The following is a 21,093-nucleotide window of genomic DNA, read 5'->3' as shown; positions in this document are numbered from 1 at the left end:
AAAAAACATTAGAGCAACGCAGACGCTACATGTATGTAGAGAAAGCTGCTTATAGATACAAAAAAAGTACTAGAGCCATGCAGACGCTATGTATGCCGTGCTAGCTTTCTACAAGTAGTTCGGCTGCGAACACGACTGGTGTGCGGAATCCTCCAACATTGCTGTGGGCACTCTTCAATCCTGGCTGCAGCTGGACCTGACCGATGCCTCCAGACAGATGGCAACGCTGGAGGCTTGGCATTAGTGAAGGCAACATCGCACATATAGAGCGATAGTAGCGACAGGCTTATCCAGAAAGCTGCCTATAGAGCGCTGGTACATCCAAACGCTTATGCCAACCGCTCGAGCTTGTACTAACGCTTTGCTTTGCTATGCTGTGCTTCTTGTAGACTCAGTACAAGATGCTGCAAGAAAAAGGCGTATGCACGCCTACTCTGGCGACGAAGACCCTTTCCTTACAAGCATAGATGGTTCGAAGAAGAAGAGGCTTGAAGCTTGGCTAGGGGAAGACGAACCCTTCTTGTTAGGCTTAGAAGACCCTGCAGAAAAACGTCGGCAGTTTGGGAGAAAAGAAGACGTTGGAGGAGAAGGTAATTTCTGCCCCGTCCTCCCTCTGTACCAGATCCAATTGGCCCTCCCCAGTTTCAACTGGCCCTCCCCAGTTCCAACTGGCCCTCCCCAGTTCCAACTGGCCCTCCCCAGTTCCAACTGGCCCTCCCCAGTTCCAACTGGCCCACCTCGATCCACTTGACCTACCCCGATCTACCTGGCCCTACTGGCTCAATCCGATCCACCTTGCCTAATCAGATCCAACTGGCCCCTTTCTCTCTGGCTGGAAACATCTCTCTTGAACTCTAATGTCTCCAAGAACCCCTGATTCCCGTAACTTGTACTAACGTTGGTCTATTTCTCTCCTTTCGTGCGATCTCAACACCCTCTAACCCAGTGGAAGAAGCGGCTCCAGTAACTGAAGTTGTTATCGAAGGTATTCCATCCCGCCTGTGCTGACTGTTCGTCTCCGTCCGGCTTTACTAACGCCTGCTATGTCCCTGTATTCCTTGGTTGATTTTCTCTTAGCCCCACCCCTTTTCCTTGCCATGATGTCAAAATCCTAGCTGAGAATGTTGGAAAGCTAAACCCTTATCAGAGACTATTCCTAGTCCCATTGCATCTGTAGATTCCAGACGATTACATCAGCACTCATAACGATATTTCCCCAGTTTACTAATGTTTCCTGGATGATAAATATTGTCTTCTTGTCCATTGCTATGGATGAACACCGGATGATCTCCCCGATTGCCTGTATGACTCTATAACATATCCCACCACAAAGTTTTACACATTATACATAAGTCTCTACCATGCCCAAGAGGTTGCTGGAAAGAATAGAAATTGGCCAGATATACGGATAACATGCCAGGGGAGGTAGCTATCCGAAGAGTACAGGTGGCCAACTGTACTCTTCGGCCGGCCAACTCCTCTGACATGCTATCTGTCTTTTGTGCCAATTTCTACGCTTTCCAGCCGCCTCTGGAGCCTGGTAGAGGCTAGAGTATAGTAACCACTTTAACAACCCCTAAAGCCCCAATAAATCCAACCACCCCTTTGACCTCGCTTCTCTCCTACGATGTGCCCGGAGTATCCAGATCCCCTCCTCAATATTTCTGTCCCATCCTTTGACCGACTGTAGTGACTGGTATAACCAGCTTTGTTAGTGACACTTCCAAAGGACCCCACTCCCTCCTGGTAGCCCTTCAATTCCCCATCTTTCTGTAGAAAGAGAACCTAACTTTTAATTCGCGCGGCGCGAAACGGTTTAACTCCTGACATGCGTGGCGTAACCCTCTGTTCGTACGTTCTTCCCTACAGTCTCACCTACAGGCTTTTCCGACGACGAACTCGCTCGACTCAGAGCCTTAGGTACCTAGTCTTAATCACAACCCTGACCCCTTGACTGCCTATCTGCTCAAGATCATTGTTTAATAACTGTTGGCATGGCATTACACCCTGCTTGGCTTCCATATTCGCTCTGGTCGCTGGATTTATGGTATAGAGAAAACAACTCGACAATTTGCTGTCTTTTGCATGATTATCACAACGTTGACGTTTTGACGCCCCCCTCCCCAAATAAGAAAATAGTGGGCTGCCAATGTTTCCCCGTCTAGGAGTGCATGGTGCTTCCCCTCCCAAACCCAGCCTTCTCCCTGCTTTATTCTCCGTTCCTGGCTCTTGTGTTTCTCCAGACACTTCTCTGATACAGACCAATCCCAGCTGGCAATCTCTCCCGATGTGTTGCGCTTCATGCCCTTCCCTTCCCTTTACTGTGGTTACAAAGACCTTCCATGCTTTAGTCCGTCCAGCGAATGGCAGGCTGTACCCAGTGGCGCATGTGGCCGTTACTACCCCTGCTTTCTTCACAATTTTCAGACACGACTGTGACTCTTTTTAACCAACACTCTTCTCGTCTTTCCGACGTTTTAATCGAAGGACTCACGGATGAGGAGATAGACGCCCTCCGTCGAAAGGGCCTCAGTCCTGACGACATTGCCGCCCTCGCGGGCTCACCGAGAGGTGATTAACAGTAACAGTAATCGTAACTGCACGCTTAAATAACGATTAAAACAGACAAACCAACGAACAAACTTAATGTATACCTAACTCCTACAACGTCACTTGCAACACTATAGTGTAGATACGAAAGTGAGTAGAAATAGTGAGAGTATTTTCGCACGCAGTGCCATTGAACCTGAAGATTCCAGATGATAACGTCAGCAATCATAATGATATATTCCCAATTTATCAATGTTTCCTGAATCTTAACTATTATCCTGAATAACTATATAACATATCCCTCTCAAAGTATTCTCACACTGTACACAGAGTATAGTTACTACTTTTAAGATTTCGTTCAATTCCCAAAGCCCCACTAATCTAACGTACTTAGAATATTACCCAACCACCCTGTTGACTGCATTTTCCTCCTATTAATTTTCCCGATTCTCGATCTTTCTGTCCGTCTCTTTGACTGACAGCAGCAACCGGTATCAACAAACCTCTTACTGACACTTCCCCAAATGATTTCCTATGTAACATTCTCACCTCCTGTTCTTCCCTTTGAAGTTTTATGAGAACTGAACACATACTTAATAACGTTGGTGTCTGGACTTAGTCTAAGACGATCTTACAGTAGTCTAAAATGATCTTATCGAAGATGATCTTACAGTAGATACGTGAATAAGGCTGTTCTCCCCTGTGATTAAGAAATTGGAACTTTTCTCTTTCGACAGTTTTCATGAAACGTTTCGAAAATTATCTAAGTTCATGTTTTGTGCCCGACCGGAAAAGTTACCAACACAGTGGAGTACTGTCTTAGATCACGTAAGGTTGAGAGATGAGCCTTTTCCTGGCTTTCTCTGACAACCTCGAAGAGAACCTTATGTTTTCTCACCGCGCGGCGCGAAACGGTTTAAGTCCTGACAAGCGTGGCGTAACCGTCTGTTCGTACTCTCTCATCTACAGGATTTTCCGACGACGAACTCGCTCGACTGAGAGCCTTAGGTACCTAGTCTTAATCACTTACACAACCCTGACTGTCTTTCTGTGCAGACTTCGTTAAGCGACTTTTTGGGCATGGCTTGGCTTCCAATTTCTTCCTGGTCGTTTGAACTTGATATATAGAGCACCCTTTTCCACTTTTGCTGTTTTTTTGCAACATTAGCACAGCGTTGAAAAAAAAGGACTTGCCAATATTTCCGTCCTATAGGATTGCATGGTGCATCCCCTAGCACATCCAGTCCCCTTCCTCCTTGCTATCGTTTATGGCTCTTCTGTTTCTCTGGGCGCTTCTCTGATATAGAAAACCCCCTCGCCCTGCAGGCGATCTCAAACGATTTTACCCCTCGGCACTCTCCCTAGGCCCTATGCCCTGTGGCTTCAAAGACCTTCTCTGCTCTGCTTTAGTGCGTTCACAGAATGACAGACCCTACCCCTCGTGCATGTGGCCGTTCCTCTCCCTGCTTCCTGAACAGTTTTCAGACATGACTGTGACTCTTTTAACCAACACTCTTCTCGTCTCTTCAACGTTTTAACCGAAGGACTCACGGACGAGGAGATTGACGCCCTCCGTCGGGCTGGGCTCAGTCCTGACGACATTGCCGCCCTGGCGGCAAGAGGTGATTAACCGTAACAGTAATCATAACTGGACTCTCTGCATGCTAAAACAACTGTAAAAACAAACAAACAAACAAACAAATACTGAATGTATATCTAACTCCTACAACGTTGCTTGCAGTACTGTAGATACTAAATCGAATAGAAATTCTCTTTGCGAAGGTATAATTTCTGGTCGTATTTCAATGAGGAGAACGAACAGTTGACTGCTTGCAGCATGTAAAAGTATACCGTACTTCAGTTATTTTGAACGGATGCAACTTGGTTTTAGATGGTTTCAACTTCGTTGTATTCACATGGCATCTTTTGAGATTTTTCCGGTTCTCTGCTCGATCACAGCATGGGTATATTTAGAATACCCCCTCCCCCACAAAGTTTCCTAACTTACGGATTGATTTGCCCCATCAATACGTAGGTCTAACGCCGGAGCAAATGGCAGCTCTCGCTGCTAGAGGTATTTCAGATTTTATGCGATCTTTTTCTCTCCATTTCTTGTCCAAAGTTTTGTACGTATTTTTCACCATCATCATCTGCTCTCATCATCCGCTTCAGACGCTCGCAGACGTGCCCACATTTGCAGAATCATTACTTCATGCTTTTAGTGCTCATTTGTCCCTTCATCTACCTGCTTTAGGAAATCATAACGCTAACCATTGACGGCATCATAAAACCGACAAACGAACCATTCCATCCATTCTAGTCTGTTGTACAATGCTGTAATTCTGCTACGCCATGAAAGTACATGCGCAATCGCTTGCCTTCATCGTTAGTAGCATGACTGTAAGATATACGTCATCAGCAGCATACGTGTCTCTCATTCCATCTACGCAACAGCCATCAACCCCACAAAATTGAAGAATGATACATTCATAAAACGCTAATATGCATGATCTTAACCATCAAGAAACCTTACAAACAATAGTTATACCTTTTTTCACATTTTACCCCCACAATTAATACATTTGATCCTGACCCTTATTAATTCCATGGCTCATCTTCATAATACCATAATATAATTCAACAAAACTTTGTCTTTTCTTCTTCCACTTTTCTACATCTCTTTCTTTCTTTCTCTCTACGTGCTTTGCTAAGTGTAGGAAAACTAGCTCTCTCCTCGCGAGTAGAGACAGTTTTTCTGGGCTTGCTGTGCCCGTGTTTAACCATGTCTCACGCCACTTCTTTACTCCTAACCGGTGACTAGGCCTCTCACCAGAGGAGTTAGCCGCTCTCCGACGCGGAGGTATACACAGCACGCCTGTTTATGTACAACAAAATAGTGCAGATTTATCAAAAACACACTGTTTTCGTTTACGTTTCGGAGAAAGCAAGGTGTAAAGAAAATGAAACTTCGTGATTTAAAGGCATTCCCCATTCGACATTGTCCGGTTTTATGTTGACAACGGGACTTTGAAATCGTTTTCGTCATGATTTGACAACCACAAGCTAGTGTTTAAATCTGCAGTATTTCATGTGTAATTGTCTTAATACTCGTCTTAATCTGTCTTAATACTCGTAATGTCCATAATCTGTAGCCATGTATTTTGCATTGTTTGCTATGTACGCTTTGGTATCTAGACTCATTTTGATCACCGTACTGTTTTTCAACTGCTATCTTTCGATGGTCTTAACATCGATGTAAACAATCAACAACTGTTCAAATATTGTATTCCTTTCTTAATCATTGTGTAATCCAGTGATATATATATAATAAACAATGTAACAAAATGAAACTATTCATCACTAAGCGTAAAATAAATAGCATCACTTATACATAACAAACTGTCGACACTGTCAGAAGAAGTGTATTTTCCAGAAGAGCTTCCAGCATCATATGATGACATTTACGGCGGGAAAAATGAAGACCTAAACTATTACTAATGCTTACTAATGCTTCCTCTCTTTTTCATATTTCGCTCCACCAGAACTGCCAGAAGAATTTGCAGGTATGTACACAATATGTAACATGTACTGTTCCGTAAGCAATAGGTTTGTGGAGATGGTATTAATGCTAATACAATGAGGCGCTACAATATACATACCCAGTTCGAAAAAGTAACATTTGGACTTAACGTTGGAATCTAACTGTACGACTGGATCTAATTGAAACTTACCACTATCCGAATTTCTCCAACTTATAAAACTAGAGAATAACATGTGGTATTCATCATGTAGTATTTAGAAACCCTCGATTAATTACCTTCAATACTGTTATACCATCACTAGATGTATCAATCGTAACAAATCCTCCTAAAATATCCCAACTCACTACAAGTAGACGGTAACATAGGGTCTAGTTGTAGTTATTGACCACAGATACCTTCTAATTCAAAACAACTACTCTTGTGTGTACCAGTAACTTCCCACTATTACTAGATGTAGTAACCAGCCAGAATGTGTAGAGGATAGTCCTGTATGATTGCTAACCCCTTGTGTCTGACTAATTTGTCCGAACAGCCGTCGAGGCGGTGTCTGTGGAAGAGGTGGCCGCCAAACCCGCAGGTACTGACAAACCCCTTCCTACATAACCTAACAGTCAAAGGGCAAGGTAACAGTCTTTTTGGTATTTCACCGTCAAACGTTTCACTCTTTATGAAAAAGGCAACTTCAAATCAACAGAGAATCTTTAAGAAAGAGACTGTACCCTTGCCTCTCTATTAATGTTTTCCCTATATTTATACAGACAAAGTTCGTACTATAACAGAAGTTTACAACTGAATGAGTGAAACATATTGTGAAAGTGTGTTAGTGTTAGCGAATGGTTGACATGACAGTAACAATCTACATGTGAAACTAACAATAACTCGACATGTATTTAGATTGATCTAACGTATTATTTCATCAGTAAGATTTTGCTACACAGCCTACAACAAGATATGTATGTACAGTACAGACACGAACGCACCACAGTTGAATAGTTTCCGAACATATATGCAGTAGTGTAGTTAATATAGAAATGTCCAGGCCTTTTAACAAGGAGTATATGATTTATACATTCCTACATCACCAGCCTTCTCACCGTTGGTTGAGGAAGATTACTTGGAAAGTGAAAGTGAACCTGTCACTGAGAATGACTTTCACTGGGCCATTCTGGAGACTTTCTCCGAGAAAACCTGTTTCGAAGGTACCGCGTAGTCTTGCGTGAGATATAGACCTTTCCTCTTACGTCCTTTGTCGCTTTCTGCCGCTGAACTTGAGCGTCAACGGTTTGGTAACACCCCCCCTTCCATCTCGCCATAGAAATACACTTCGAGACAGTTCAAATGGCAGAGGTGTCCATACAGACCTCCCCTCACACTGTCGCCATGGACGGGTTCAGTCAGACCAGTCCGTCTGAGGACGGGGCTCATATTTCTGAGCCGCCTTCTCCTGGTGTTGAAGGTACTAACAGCATACTCACACAGCTCTGTTCAGCTGTCAAACACACTGACTTTTTCCCTCGGCTCTTTTCTGTCTTCAACGTATCAGTTAGCTCTATGCCATACTAACTTACCACTGCCACTACGTTTCACTTCTAACAGTCGAGACGCAAACCAGTCCAATGGCAGGAACACCCGAGGTTCACCCGAGTCCGCCAGGTACTAACAGGACTTCATCATCGTTAACACTGCTTCTAATTCATCTTTCCTATCTTTTTAACATGGCTTTGAGTTACACAGATCGCTCCATGTAACACTTTCTAACCTCCATCTTCTATACAACTTACATCTGCAGCATTAAGAGCGACTTTACCTGCAAAACGCGGAGCGCCTTCGCCAATGAAGCACGAAATGGAAGGTAGTATTTGGTCGGAAAATCCAGCACACTCCATATCATATGCAATCTACTTTCAATGCAAGCAAAACGTTCTTCCTGGTTCTGAAGCGCACGATATTACAAAATGGAAAACCTATTCTATAGATGCTAGCAAGAAATTCATTTTTAAGTCATCATCCTCTTCAGTCCAAATCTTGATTGAGAAAATGTGGAAAATTTGGCTGAAAAAATGTTTACCAGTATCTCTTAACTTTTGATCGTAGCCGTGATTCTAAAGCCCATCCCGAGACCAGCCAAAAGACCCTCTTCCCCCGCGGTTTCTTCTCGCGAGGCCCCCATTCCCGGAGCCCTTAAAGACCCTAAGGAAAGACGTCAGAGAGCCTTGGAGGGCACTGCCGATCCGTTTCTGTCTTCTTTAGAAGAGCCGAGACGAAGACGGCTCAACAATCTTGGTAAATTCCCGTAAACGATTCCCGAATTCCAGTAATGCTATCCACATCCCGGTCTACAGGCATATGTGATCTGTCGTCACGTTGCTATGACGACGAAAATAGTCCAACAACATGTGCTATTTTCGCTCCTGACAATTCATGTATGCCTAGATGTTCAGTTTATATCCCGTGCCGCGTCCAAAGAACTCTTCCCCTTTCGACTACCCTTGCACACGTACTTTCGGACTTTAGAAAACATGCATATGTCACGCTGAATTTGAAACGTCATTGCCGCTGCTTTCTCAACTAACCTTCCATCCCCTAACGTTTCTTCACCTGTGCACGTGACCAGCTGCAGGTGAGATTGACTGGCCCAGGTTGAAACCAGTCCGGCGTAACCATGACAACAAGTCACCTACGCGACCGGGCAAATCTCCCGCCAAATCTCCTATTCCAGGTACTAACCATTCTGTACTAATATGTGATTATTGTTTCTTGGTCATGACACTGTGGATAACAAGCTTCTGTACAAGTAAACCAACCTAGCATTGCGTCAACACCCTCTGTGGAGGTTTGCTGTCTGTGAGGGAGTATGTAAGTCTGTAACAAATCGTAGAGATTTGGGTTTCATCTCACTCCGTCGATGAACTAAGGCTGTTTTAATGCCTTTAATGCGTTTGGTTGGCAAATGGGCTACCACTCGGCTGTTAACTTTTTGTTTTTGATTTTTCCTTTGCTCGTACGTCGTTGTTTTTGTAACTGTAGCTCCCCTAGCCATCCTGAAACCCATCCCTAAGTTTGCGAAGACCTCCAAATCCCCCCTCCCCAGCCCCCGACAATCCCCTGTCTTAGCCTACACGGAAGAACCGCAGAAGAAGCGCCGGGTTGCGATGGAGCAGAAACCGGACCCCTTTCTGTCCAGCCTGGAAGAACCGAGAAGAAGACGACTGGGCAGACTTGGTAACCTTATTTTGAACAACCCCAGGCTTTCCCGTAGTTTTCCAACATCCTTTCTGTCCTAGGACGTCCCTAACCCTCTCTACTTCCCTTCCGTTACTTCCCTAGGATGTCCCAGATACCCTCATACACATCCCCACAACCGCGTCTCTAGGATGTCCCAAATACCCCATCTACACCCCAACTACCTCTTTCTCGTGAGGGATGTAGTCACCTTGTTTCCCAACAATCCTAATTTTTCCTTCCTCTCTCCCAACGTCCCTTGCCAATGATCCCACCCAAGCCTACCCACCATACTTTTAGGATTCCAACTTTCTTTGCCTATAGTTTCTGCCATTGCTGCATCAGTCATCCTTTGCTTTATGTAACGGTCCTTCCTCCCCGCTCGCGCCAGCTTCAGGGGGCGAGGAGTGGCCGAAACTCAAGCCGATCCCACGCCGGCATAAACAAGGCGGCGACAAGTCACCTGTAAAAAGAGAGCTGTCACCTGTGCCAAGGAAACTTACACCTGTACCGAGGAGACTTTCACCAGTACCAGGAAAACTTACACCTGTACCAGGGAAGCTCAAATCACCTGTACAGAGCCTGTCCCCCCGTCTATCTCCAGTGCAAAAAGACCTGTCACTCCGTTCAATGTCTCCTGAAGGTACTACGAGTCTAGGTTTTATGCTTTTACCGGAATCTCGGTCCCTCACTGATAGCTTTCATGGTGTATAATGGAAGATAATTTGCTTTTCCTGATGGTACATCAGCCTCGCATCTCCCCTACCCATTTTTGCTGACCAAGTTATGATGCCGTTCATCTTCATTACTTTAACTTTCACGACGAAGGGTCATTCCCTTGATAAACGTCATCTTGGAATGTTAAATTTCATTGTAAAGCCTTATGTTAAACCAATTAAAACATGCTAACTTATTCCTTATAACAGTGCCAGTCCAGAGGAAAATCTCGCCGATGATTCACGGTACAAGCTAACTTACTTCTATCATCACTCCTACCCTTACATATTTCCTTTCTTACTCTCTTTATCATTTTGCTTCTACGTACCCCTTGCATATCTCATTCCCTTCTCTTCTTGCTTGTCATCCTATTATATATCTTCCCACAATTTTTTTGCTGACTAACACCATCTTCAAACTCGATTAGTTCAACAACCTGATACAGACTCTGAGGACGAGCTCGACCGAGAAATCGCCGAGCTCACAGTGTTCGCACACTCAGGTAATGGCAACTGCGTAATGCTTTCACCATCTTTACTCTCATCCCTGCCTTCCTGCCTTGTTTTCTGCTTAACATGATTCACTTCCATGCTAACATGAATCCCGTTGACAGTGTTTAAGGAGGCCAAAGTGACGGTGTCCCTGTCAAGGAGTCCGAGCCCTCGCCCCGAAGGTTCATCTTTCCTACAAACATCGCTTTTTGCTTCCTTTCATCCCATAAACCTTTCTTTCTTTCCATCTATCCTCCATGCTCATACTAACCTAGCATAACGTTCATCTTCCCGCCTGAGTAGAGTTGCGGCCCGCACGGGTTGTCAAGGTAACCGAGGACGGGCGCGAAGTGTTATCCACTCCACCGTCACGATCCCGCACCCCTTCTCCGGAGAAAGCGCGCTCCCTGGTTCCGACTCCGGAGAGATCACGCTCCGTGACTCCTTCTCTGGAGAGAATGAGGATCAGAGTCACTCCGAGCCTTGAAGGTAGACCGTGCCTCGGTTGTGCCGTCCCAGTCCCGTTCTGTCCTCTATGTCTTTTAGACCATATTCTAATACCGTTTCACTGGCTTTTAGAATGAATCTTTATTTAGCAAAACATAAGGAGACTTCAAAACCTTAATGCGAGTTAATCCTACCAGCTCTAATATTCCATGATTTAGAAGAAAAATGTGATGTTCAAAGTAACCCATGGGCCAGCATTAGTTCTCACCAAGTGAATGTTTTTCAATAGAATAACCTTTGCAGTTAAAAAAGACACCGATCTTTTGAATCTCAGTGCAGTTAGAAGCATGAATTTCAGGCCACTGAGACGCTGAACTATACTAATATAGATACATCAGTTCTCCTGCTCCTAACATTCGTCTCTAGATAACTACACAACAGCTTACATATGCTTTAACCTGCCTCCATTTGTACTTATAACATCTTCCAGACGTCACAACAGCCATAAGGAGCCTCACACCTATCCCGAAGAAGTCTCCACAAGGTTGAAGATGGATATTACTCATGCTTCACTCCTTTAAGACTCACTGCATGGGCATTAACATCTTAGGCCTAAGGATAAGCTTATTCACCCTTTCTCATCATCTTTTTACTGATCACATTGGTTATTCATTGCTTTTATAAAGTCTCTACTGCCCTCTGTAGCTAGCATCCTCACCAGTATACCAATTCGTACCACTCTTGTTTAACACTGCCTGATCAACACTTAACCCCTTTGCTTCTCTTTGCTTTCATTCTTGCCATTTCCATTATGTCCTGGTCCGTGATTTCTGACGGCTACCCCGTTCCTCCAATGCTCCACAGTTCGGCCCATTTCTCCCCACCGGTTCGAAGTGCCCGAGTTGAAATCCGTCTATTTGGAAACTCGTTCGCGAACTCCCAGCCCGCCCCCTGAACCAAAGGAGAGGAAACCCCCGACCCCAGGTATACCTGGTGTGCCGTGACGTCATATGCTTGTCGTGACGTCATATTCTTGTCGTGACGTCATACCCTTGTGACGTCATATCCATGTCTTTGGTCCTTGTCTGATCCTGGTCATGACGCGAGGTTCCCAGCAACGTTCTCGTATCTTCCCGTGCCGTGCTGCTTTATGTCTTATTGCGAATCTGTTTACCAAACGTTTTGTTGACCGTCCAACATGTCGACTGGCTCAGGCGCTGTCCCAGACGCGTTTACTGAGGCACCGTTTGATGTTACACTCTTTGGAGGTATATGTATAGCGGGATGACAGCGTTGATTGTAGTCATTCAAGCCTGAGCTCATCGTATCCCGGTGTCATCCCCTCCCTCAACAGTCTTTTCTGTGGAATCTGACATTGTTACGCTCATATAGTCCTTGTAGGTCTGGCTGGTTTGACACATATGTTTACAGCAATATTGTACACAGAATATGTAGTTCTCTGAACATACGGCAACAGACACACGCGTAGTTTACACAGGAAACTACACAACTTAACTGCACAGTTTCAAACAATCAAACAAAAACAGTAAGTGCTCTTGCTTATGTAGCAGAAAGAAGGCTGTTTTATCATGTTCCTTCTGCGTGACAACTTAAGCACATTGATATATGAATCCACAGGATACCTTAACCACAACATTACATCCATACCAATGATACCTACATGTTCAATACTACATGTTTATACTTTATGACATTGTGTGCCATGTTAGATACCTTCCATATGTTAACCATATGCCCATAACTTAACCTTTGTGTGAACGTGACAGACTGCCACGAAATGACAGAGAAAAAGGAACTAACTGTAACCACTCATAGCGCCTCATAGTACTAGAGCTTTTAGTAGACTGAGTATCTATACCATGTTACTATGTTTTACGTGGGATTTTATGTTCAATAACTAATTGTTGTACCTCGAAAGGGGATGGTCGGTAAGTTGTTGTTGTGCTAACATGTAACTCTTGTGATAATATGATTATACAACATCCAATACACAACTAGGCGAAGCATTTTCTAATGCTTTGCCAATAGGCCAGCAGCTTTCCTCAGGTATCATCATATAGCCCTGTGCTTTACATGTGTGACTTGCGATGCGGCTTGTAGCCCAGCTGTACGTACTAAAGGCCGTTTGTTTTGTCGCCACCCCCGTACCGTATCAATAGAGTCTGATATACAAGTGGACCATAAGAAAAAGCGCCAGGCATCCCAATCCCAACAAGACGATTCTTTTCTGGCAAGTTTGCAAGATCCAAGGGAAAGGCGATTGGAAACACTGAAAGGGGAAGAAGAACCTTTCATAATCATAACAAGACTCCAACCTCCTGAAGAAATTCCCGAAACTTATGATGTTGAAGAACCAGGTTTGTAGATCGAACCCCGAAAAATTTTTGGACCCCCAAAACCTGACCATTCCTTTGTAGCTGATAAAGTGATACCCCCTGCAAATATTCAGCTCGCTTGCCCCTGCAAACATTACTTACCTTCATGCAAATGTTAAATTACTCACAGTACCCCTGGAAACGCCTCAAACCACAAAGCTCTGTCCAACTGCCCCGTCTGTTTTTGTGTGCAGGTCATACTATATAAAATGAAAATGAATGAAATACTGACCTCAAACGTCACCCAACATTCATTCATGTCCCCCTTTGTGCCTGGTACCTGACTTTCTCGCCCTATTCATTCATTTCGTCAACTAGTCTACAGTTTCCAATTGTCCAATTCTAGTACAAGTCTCTCCATTTTAGTATGACATTATTTTGCACATGCTTTCATGCTTTTGCTCTCTGACATCTCAGCTTGTGCTAAGATGTGCTTAACTAACATGTATATGTATGTGTGTGTCGCTTCTCGCCTATTCTGACATCAGCTTGGGGAAATGAGGGTAGACATAAGCGGCTTGCTGATCCGGGGGAGGATTCGTTCCTCGCAAGCTTAGAGGACGCAAAGAAGAAACGGGCAGAAACATTGAAGGGGGATGAAGGTGATTTCCTGGGTGGCTTGGACGACGCTAGAGAAAGACGTCGTCAGCAGGGGCAGGCCGGTAAAGAAACTTTATAACCAATTGGACAGACTCCCCCCATCCTGAAACCTCCCCCTCAATCCGGGTTCTTTCCTCCATCCGGGTCCTTTCCCCATCCGGGCACTTTCCTCCATCCGGGTACTTTCCCAAAAGACTCCCGGTCTCCCCCAAAGACTGACGACTGGCCCCCAACCTCTCTCCGTCCTCCCACAAGTGTGTAGTGTCCCAAACCTTCCCCTTGGTAGTTTCTGACCGTACATCTGCCTAGAACATGCTGACATACATACCTACCTACCTCATTGTCGTTGTCACAAACCTACACCCAAACCAGACTAATTGAAAGTGGCTACATTTTGGTTCTACACACAAAGGTTTCCGCGGCATTTAGAGATTTGTTAGTTTCAGCTCAAAGCGCTGCTGTGCTTTCTGCCTAGCTGCCGCAGCTTTCACGTCGGACACACAACAAACTGAGATGCAGCCACTTTCTGTAACCATGCAAACCGTACTTACTACCATCTTAATACTTCCTAACAGCACCGTCAGGAGTTGCAGAGACGGCGATACCAGCGGCCGCTACACCAACCACTGCGGAAGAAGGTACTAACATAACAACACCGTACTGAACATCATTAAAATCATAAACTTTACCTTCTGTGTGTCACCAACTTACAACATCAACAACTTGTCTTTAGATCCATTTTTCGTGTACATTATTCATCCTCACACAAAATACGAAGTAAATAACATTATAATGATAAACCCGGCAGTAACGTTTCCACATATTTCCCACACATGACAGTTCCTGGGAAAGAACCGCCAGAGGCTGATAAGGGAGCCGTGCCAGTAGGCCGTAAAGGTACTAACAGAACATAGTTTTAACATCATCACAATTTACATTCTGTGTCACCAACTTTAATCATCGACTTGTCTCAGATCCGTTCCCACGTTTTCATATCATGATATATATACATCACTAACATTTAACATCCTGTCCACCTGACAGTTCCTGAGAAAGAACCGACGGAGGGAATAAAGAAAGCCGTGCCAGTAGGACGTAAAGGTACTAACAGAGAATAGTTTTAACATTATCAACATTTACATTATGTATCACTCACAAAACAATAACCCCTGAGTCTTGTCACTTGTTTCATGCTACCATGTTTAAAAACCAACATCTTTGAATGTTTATCATCGCTTTGATCAGGGAGGTTATATAACCTCCTTGCTTTGAACAATACTTGTTAAAACAGTGTCGTCCAACTTGCTGTACATGTATCAAAGCAAATGCTTTGTGTGGTTCTCATAACATTCATATCTTCATACTATAACAAAGTACCACAACGTAGCTACTAATATATTCTGTCCACCTTAACGCAGGTCCGAAGGAGGATGGCGGCCTTGAGGCAGTAAAACTCAAACCGATCCCAGGTATAACACCTCACTCACCCATTGAGTAGTCTTAACTTTCACAACCCACTTAAGATATGTTGTAACACGGGTAAACCCCGTTGCATAACGTTATATACATAATTCATACCACCATTTACTTTCAACTGTAATATTTTCCTTTTGAATCTCATCTTGCTCACAAGTATAAGTAGTTTCCTCATCATGCTTTAACTGTCCGTGGAAAAGGCCCAGCTTGGCAATACGTGGCACCTGTGGTGTTCCATGTATTGGTCAGGACGCATTTTCGACCGATCAGTGTGAATATCAAGAGGTGCCACTGTGGGACGTTTCCTCCAATCATTCATGATTGAGAAAGTCGTATTTGCCAACTTATCCTTTTCTTTCACAAATCGCCGTTATTAATCTAACCCATCGCTCTGCCCTTCCCTCTACCCTGTACCCAAAGTGGAGGAGCCCCCTCCAGCAGAAGGTATAACCCCGTTACTCCCCCAACCGCCCCTCACGACCATGACTCTGACTGCTTTCTTCTCACTGCTTTTTTGCATAGCAATTTGTCTTAATTATGTTTCACACTTTATCGTTGAGACGTTCGACCAACACAGGGGAGTCCAGACCTACTGAAGTAAGATCTTGGGTTCCCTTGTGTTGGAAGAACGCTGAAGTCTGCCATAAATAATGTTATTCACTATCACAGATGAAATCTCCAAGCAGATGTAGAGATGCAAAATCATCACATTTCTCTGGTTCCGGTTCCAAGGCTCGGTGCTCCGCGGAACCGGGAGCTTGGGAACTGTTACGATTTTGTCTCCCTACATCTGCTTGGAGATCATCAGCTGAACTATCATGCTAATGCTTCCTCATGACTCTGTAACGCTTATTCATATTCTCCAACAGCTGCGGACTTGGATCGCGAACCGTTCGAAGGTATTAATCAACAGCTTTAACCACATATATTGGAAAAGACGATCGGATAGTTTTTATCGCTTATTCGGGTCGTCTTTTTGAAATATTGCTCGCTAACTTTTAAGTAGTACAAAAACAGCTCATCTCGTGACTTAACCAATCACTACAATCAACAAGAAACGAAGCTAATTAAACAACAACAATAATACGACTCTGTGTTGGAACACAAGTTAGACACGTCCTGACCATTGTTTCTAACTCTCACCATTCTCTTCTCTCCACCGTCCATCTACCATGGCTAACAGTTCCAGCTTGGCAACAGCGCCCCATCGACTGGAGCAAAGGTGATGTGACTGTAAAATACTCACACCGTTTCGTCTCTCATTGCTTTGCTTTCTCTTCAATGTTTTCACGTCTTATGTTTGTCCTGTTCATGATGTCTTTCATATGAGAAGACTAATAATCTGTTGCACAAAGTGACAAATAAAAACCAAAAAAAAACAACCTCTGCTTTATGACAACATTACGACATGCTTGCTGTATTACCAATCGTCTTTAACCGTGATTTCAAGTGTGTCTATGTGTCCTACGAACAACAAGTCTCTGATATATTGTATGTCTGTCTTGTCAAATCAATACCCAATAGTAACACCAGACTACGCTAAACCCCTAAATTATATTGATCCTTCCCTTCCGTTTCAGTTCACTGCACGAAAGTCGGGATTTTCAAAAATTGGTAGATTGCTTTAAGGCAACCTTTACCAGACATTTACCACCATTGGTAAATCCCATTTCGTGCAGTGGTTAGGACCAACCCTCGTGTTGCAGCGCGCTGTCCCACACTGTCTAAGGACCCCCTGTCTCCTTCTAAGGACCCCCTGTCTCTCCTAAGGACCCCTGTCTCTCCTAAGGACCCCCTGTCTCCTCCTAAGGACCCCCTGTTTCCTGCCGGGTTGTTGGTGACAGTTCCCCGCTCATGTTGTCCCATGTTGTTGCAGTCCCCACAGCGCGCTGTTCCCCACTGTTTAAGGACCCTCTGTCTCTTCCTGCAGTCCCGGTTCTTGGTGAGAGCAAGGAGGCCATATAACCTCCTTGTTGAGAGTTCCCCGCTCATGTTGTCCGTGTGTTGTTTCAGTCCCCACAGCCGAGTTCTCCGGCCCGCTCAGAGACCAGGAGGTCTGGCAGCTGGAGGAGGCCACCTTCGAATGCGAGGTCGCGAAGGAGGAGGCTTACGTCATGTGGCTAAAGAACGGCGAGGAGGTAACTGATAGTGATAGGGACACTTAGACTTACGAAGAGATTGGAAGCAACTTGTTTAAATTAGATCAACGTTTACGGGGAATCAGATTGTTACTCCTTTGCTTTGACGAATGTCAGAGCAATTCAGTGTTCTATGATAATTGTCCTTTTCCATCGGAAGTGCTAGTGACACTTACGTCAAACATGCAAGTCAATGAAAGTTGTTTTAAGAATATGACCTAATCAAAGTTTACGGGGAATCAAATTGTTCCTCCTTTGCTTTGACGAATGTCAGAGCAATTGAGTGTTCTATTCAGGGACCCTGTCAGTCTGTACATTTCTGAGTACTAAATCGAACCCATTAATTATTAAATGAAAATTTAAAAAAAGAACTGATTGGGCACTTGACAGCGTCACCGCAATCGTCACGACCGTCTGCCTTCTGTGGAGGCAAATCTGAATGTAAATGTAACGGCGCGGTCAGATTCGTCGTCTCATTCACACTTATCCCTAGAATATTCTCAGTATGCGGTCGTACGACGATTTTCTCAAATCGAGCTAAGAAGACGACCTACTTCCGTCTTTAGGTCGTGCAAATTTAAATGTCAATGTAACGGCGCGGTCAGATTCGTCGTCACATGCACACTTATCCCTTACTCTCAGTATGCGGTCGCACGCACGACGATTGTCTCAAAACTAGTTAAGTAGACGACTCGCTACCGCGTCCTTAGGTCGTGCAAATTTAAATGTCAATGTAACGGCGCGGTCAAATTTGTCGTCACATGAACACTTAAGCTTATCCAAAGAGTACTCTCAGTACGCCAAAAATGATTACTCAAGCAACTGGATAAGATTTTGAAACAGTCAGACGTTTCAGACAGTATCCACTGTCTTTCGTCAGTGACTGACAGTGGATACTGTCTGAAACGTCTGACTGTTTCAAAATCTTATCCAGTTGCTTGAGTAATCATTTTTGGCGTATCTTATTACCTGGATGTCTAACCTTCATCAAAGTACTCTCAGTACGTGGAAGTACGACGATCGTACGACGAGCTAAGTAGACGACGATTGTCTCAAAACTAGCTAAGGAAACGACTCGCTACCGTCCTTAGGTCGTGCAAATTTAAATGTCAATGTAACAGCACGGTCAGATTCGTAGTCACATTCGTCGGCACGAATATCCGAAGAATACTCTCAGTATGCGGTCGTAATACAATCGTGCGACGAGCTAAAGAGACGACTAACTCATGTCCTTAGGTCGTGCAGAGCGAGAAGTACGACATCAGCACGGAGGGCCGCCGCCGCATCCTGCGGATCAAGGGCTGCCTCCCCGAGGACGAGTCCGGCTACACGGCGCAGTCCGGGGAGTGGGAGACCTCCGCCAACCTCATCGTCAAAGGTAGGGTGGTTACCCGAGCCGGGTAGTGGCTACAATCACGTGTAGATACAAGACGAACGGTGGCTTCTTCTCTACTATACATGCTTACACTAAAACATGTAATACCACTGTACAACTCGTCCTCTCTTCAATGTGGGCTACTCACTTGTGACTTCTGCCCGCAAGACACAGCGCTTGCTTCTTTACTATACACGCTTACACTAAAACATGTAATACCGCTCGACAACTCGTCTTCTCTTCAATGTGGGCTACTCACTTGTAAATCGACCCATGCTTAATATGTTACGACACACGCGCGCCTCTTCTTATTGTTACTCCTAACTCTGTGTCTTCTGTCCTCTTCACAACCTCATTGACGCTACAGGAGACCTAACGCCAGAGCAAGGTAGTACAGCAAAAATCTAACTGTAATATTCTCAGCTGCTTTTCTAATATTTAATGTGATTACCTGGCTTAGTAGCTGTGTTAATTGTGTCTGTGACTGTCTGTTACTGTATGTACTCTTACTGTAATGTGTCCCACTAACGAACATTCCTACTCGCTCTGCTTATCAGCCGCCAAACGCCTTAAACCAGAGATGCTGAAGGCTGTTGAAGCTCTCAAAGGTAGCTATGGGTTGTAGTTTATTGATACTCAAAATCATTCCGGACAGTTTGTTTTGTTAGAATTTTTTTTACCTTTTCCTTGGATGAATTTTTTTGTCACGAGTACGTCCTGACTGTCGACTTGTGTTCTGGACCTATGTAGGGTCAACATGTGAGCAAAGGATTTCGGGACTCTTGACGTCACAAGGTAAACCGTTTATGGCTGACGAAGCAAATTCAATTTCTGTTCAATCAGGATCACGTTTAGCTCCAAAGAGAGATGGTCGTTACAGAGCCCACACGTGGTATACTGATTTATCCGTCAATGTTCTTATAAACTATTCGGGAACGACAAAACATCATAAGATGCCACCATCGAAAGAGTACAGATTGTTTAAATCAGCATGTTTAAACAAAAGGAGGCTTTGGACTGCATACGTATTGTAAATTCGTTTGAAAATAAAAGACAACGTTCGGGTTTTCCACTAACTTAATATTCCACCGTCTGCCCAGACCCGAACCTTGCAGGTCTCACACCGACACAGCTGGCAGCCGAGTTAATGGCTTCAGGTAAACTCCCTTCAAACGAAACATCTTAGACCCAAAATTTGATTTGTTCAAATTGAAAAGCAACTTCCTGTAGAAATGTTCTAAAAAGAAACAAATACTGAAATGTATATCGCCCTCCCCACTAGGACGAGGTGCTATGACACTTGAGGAACTCATGGCCCTCCGGGAAGCAGGAGGTTTGATACACGGATTTTTTCGGTGTTCATTTTTACCTGCCGGGTTTTCTGTCTATTTTGTCCATGTCTGTTTTATGTTCTGTCGGCTGACTCACGCTTACTTACCGCTTCACAGTCCTACCGGCTGGACTAAGCGATGCAGAGCTGCAGGCGCTCGCTGCCAGTGTGAAGTCAGGTAGAGGCAGCTCACTAACTCTCAACTCTCAACTGTTTTCTTCTTTCTCGTAAACTTGTTGCTGCTTCCAAACATCTTTGCCATCGGTTTCTAGCCATCGTCAGTTTTTCTCACACTCCTTGAAGCTTAACGGTAAATGTAATATGACTAAATCACGCTTTTAGTAGTTCTAGGTCTATATAGAGACCTGGACAGTGAGACGTAGACTAAGTATAACACAGGTTATCTTATCTTATCTAATGCCATAATCTTAGAGGAATGGCAAGGAAAGCTGACCATGGCAAGAACCGATGCTGTGTGTCTCTGTTCCGTTCTGTTTCTTGCCAAACGTCTTTTACCAGTCCTCAAGCTGGCTAAATGTTTAATCTGTTACTTCATTACTAGCGAGTGGTTCACTGTCCCCGGACCAACTCAGAGCCCTGCAGGCAGCCGGAGGTAACACTCGCCAACATGGGCTTTAACATGACTCTACTCACTTTCAACAATGTTAACTGTTTTGTGTGTTCTCTTGCTGCTTCTATTCTGTGCTGTGAGCTGTCTCATGTCTAACACGTCACCGTGCCACCGTTACGTTTCCAGTATTGCCGTCCGATCTGAAGACAGGCGACTTGATGGCAATGTCTGTTCTAGC

General features: G+C 44.4%; 1 protein-coding gene across 1 annotated transcript in view; it reads left to right on the top strand.

The window, feature by feature from the left end:
- Nucleotides 1-21,093, top strand: part of LOC136420989 (titin-like) — a 158,647-nt gene that overhangs the window by 53,680 nt on the left and 83,874 nt on the right. Inside the window, exons 24-29 of the mRNA XM_066408131.1 lie at nt 947-985; nt 6,093-6,113; nt 6,625-6,669; nt 16,625-16,663; nt 17,455-17,579; nt 18,816-18,957. Coding sequence (XP_066264228.1) covers nt 947-985; nt 6,093-6,113; nt 6,625-6,669; nt 16,625-16,663; nt 17,455-17,579; nt 18,816-18,957 — 411 coding nt within the window. The remainder of the gene's footprint in view (nt 1-946; nt 986-6,092; nt 6,114-6,624; nt 6,670-16,624; nt 16,664-17,454; nt 17,580-18,815; nt 18,958-21,093) is intronic.

The sequence above is a fragment of the Branchiostoma lanceolatum genome, chromosome 15 (assembly GCF_035083965.1).
Source record: "Branchiostoma lanceolatum isolate klBraLanc5 chromosome 15, klBraLanc5.hap2, whole genome shotgun sequence".
In the NCBI taxonomy this organism is placed as follows: Eukaryota; Metazoa; Chordata; class Leptocardii; order Amphioxiformes; family Branchiostomatidae; genus Branchiostoma; species Branchiostoma lanceolatum.
This window is presented reverse-complemented; position numbering and strand designations above follow the sequence as displayed.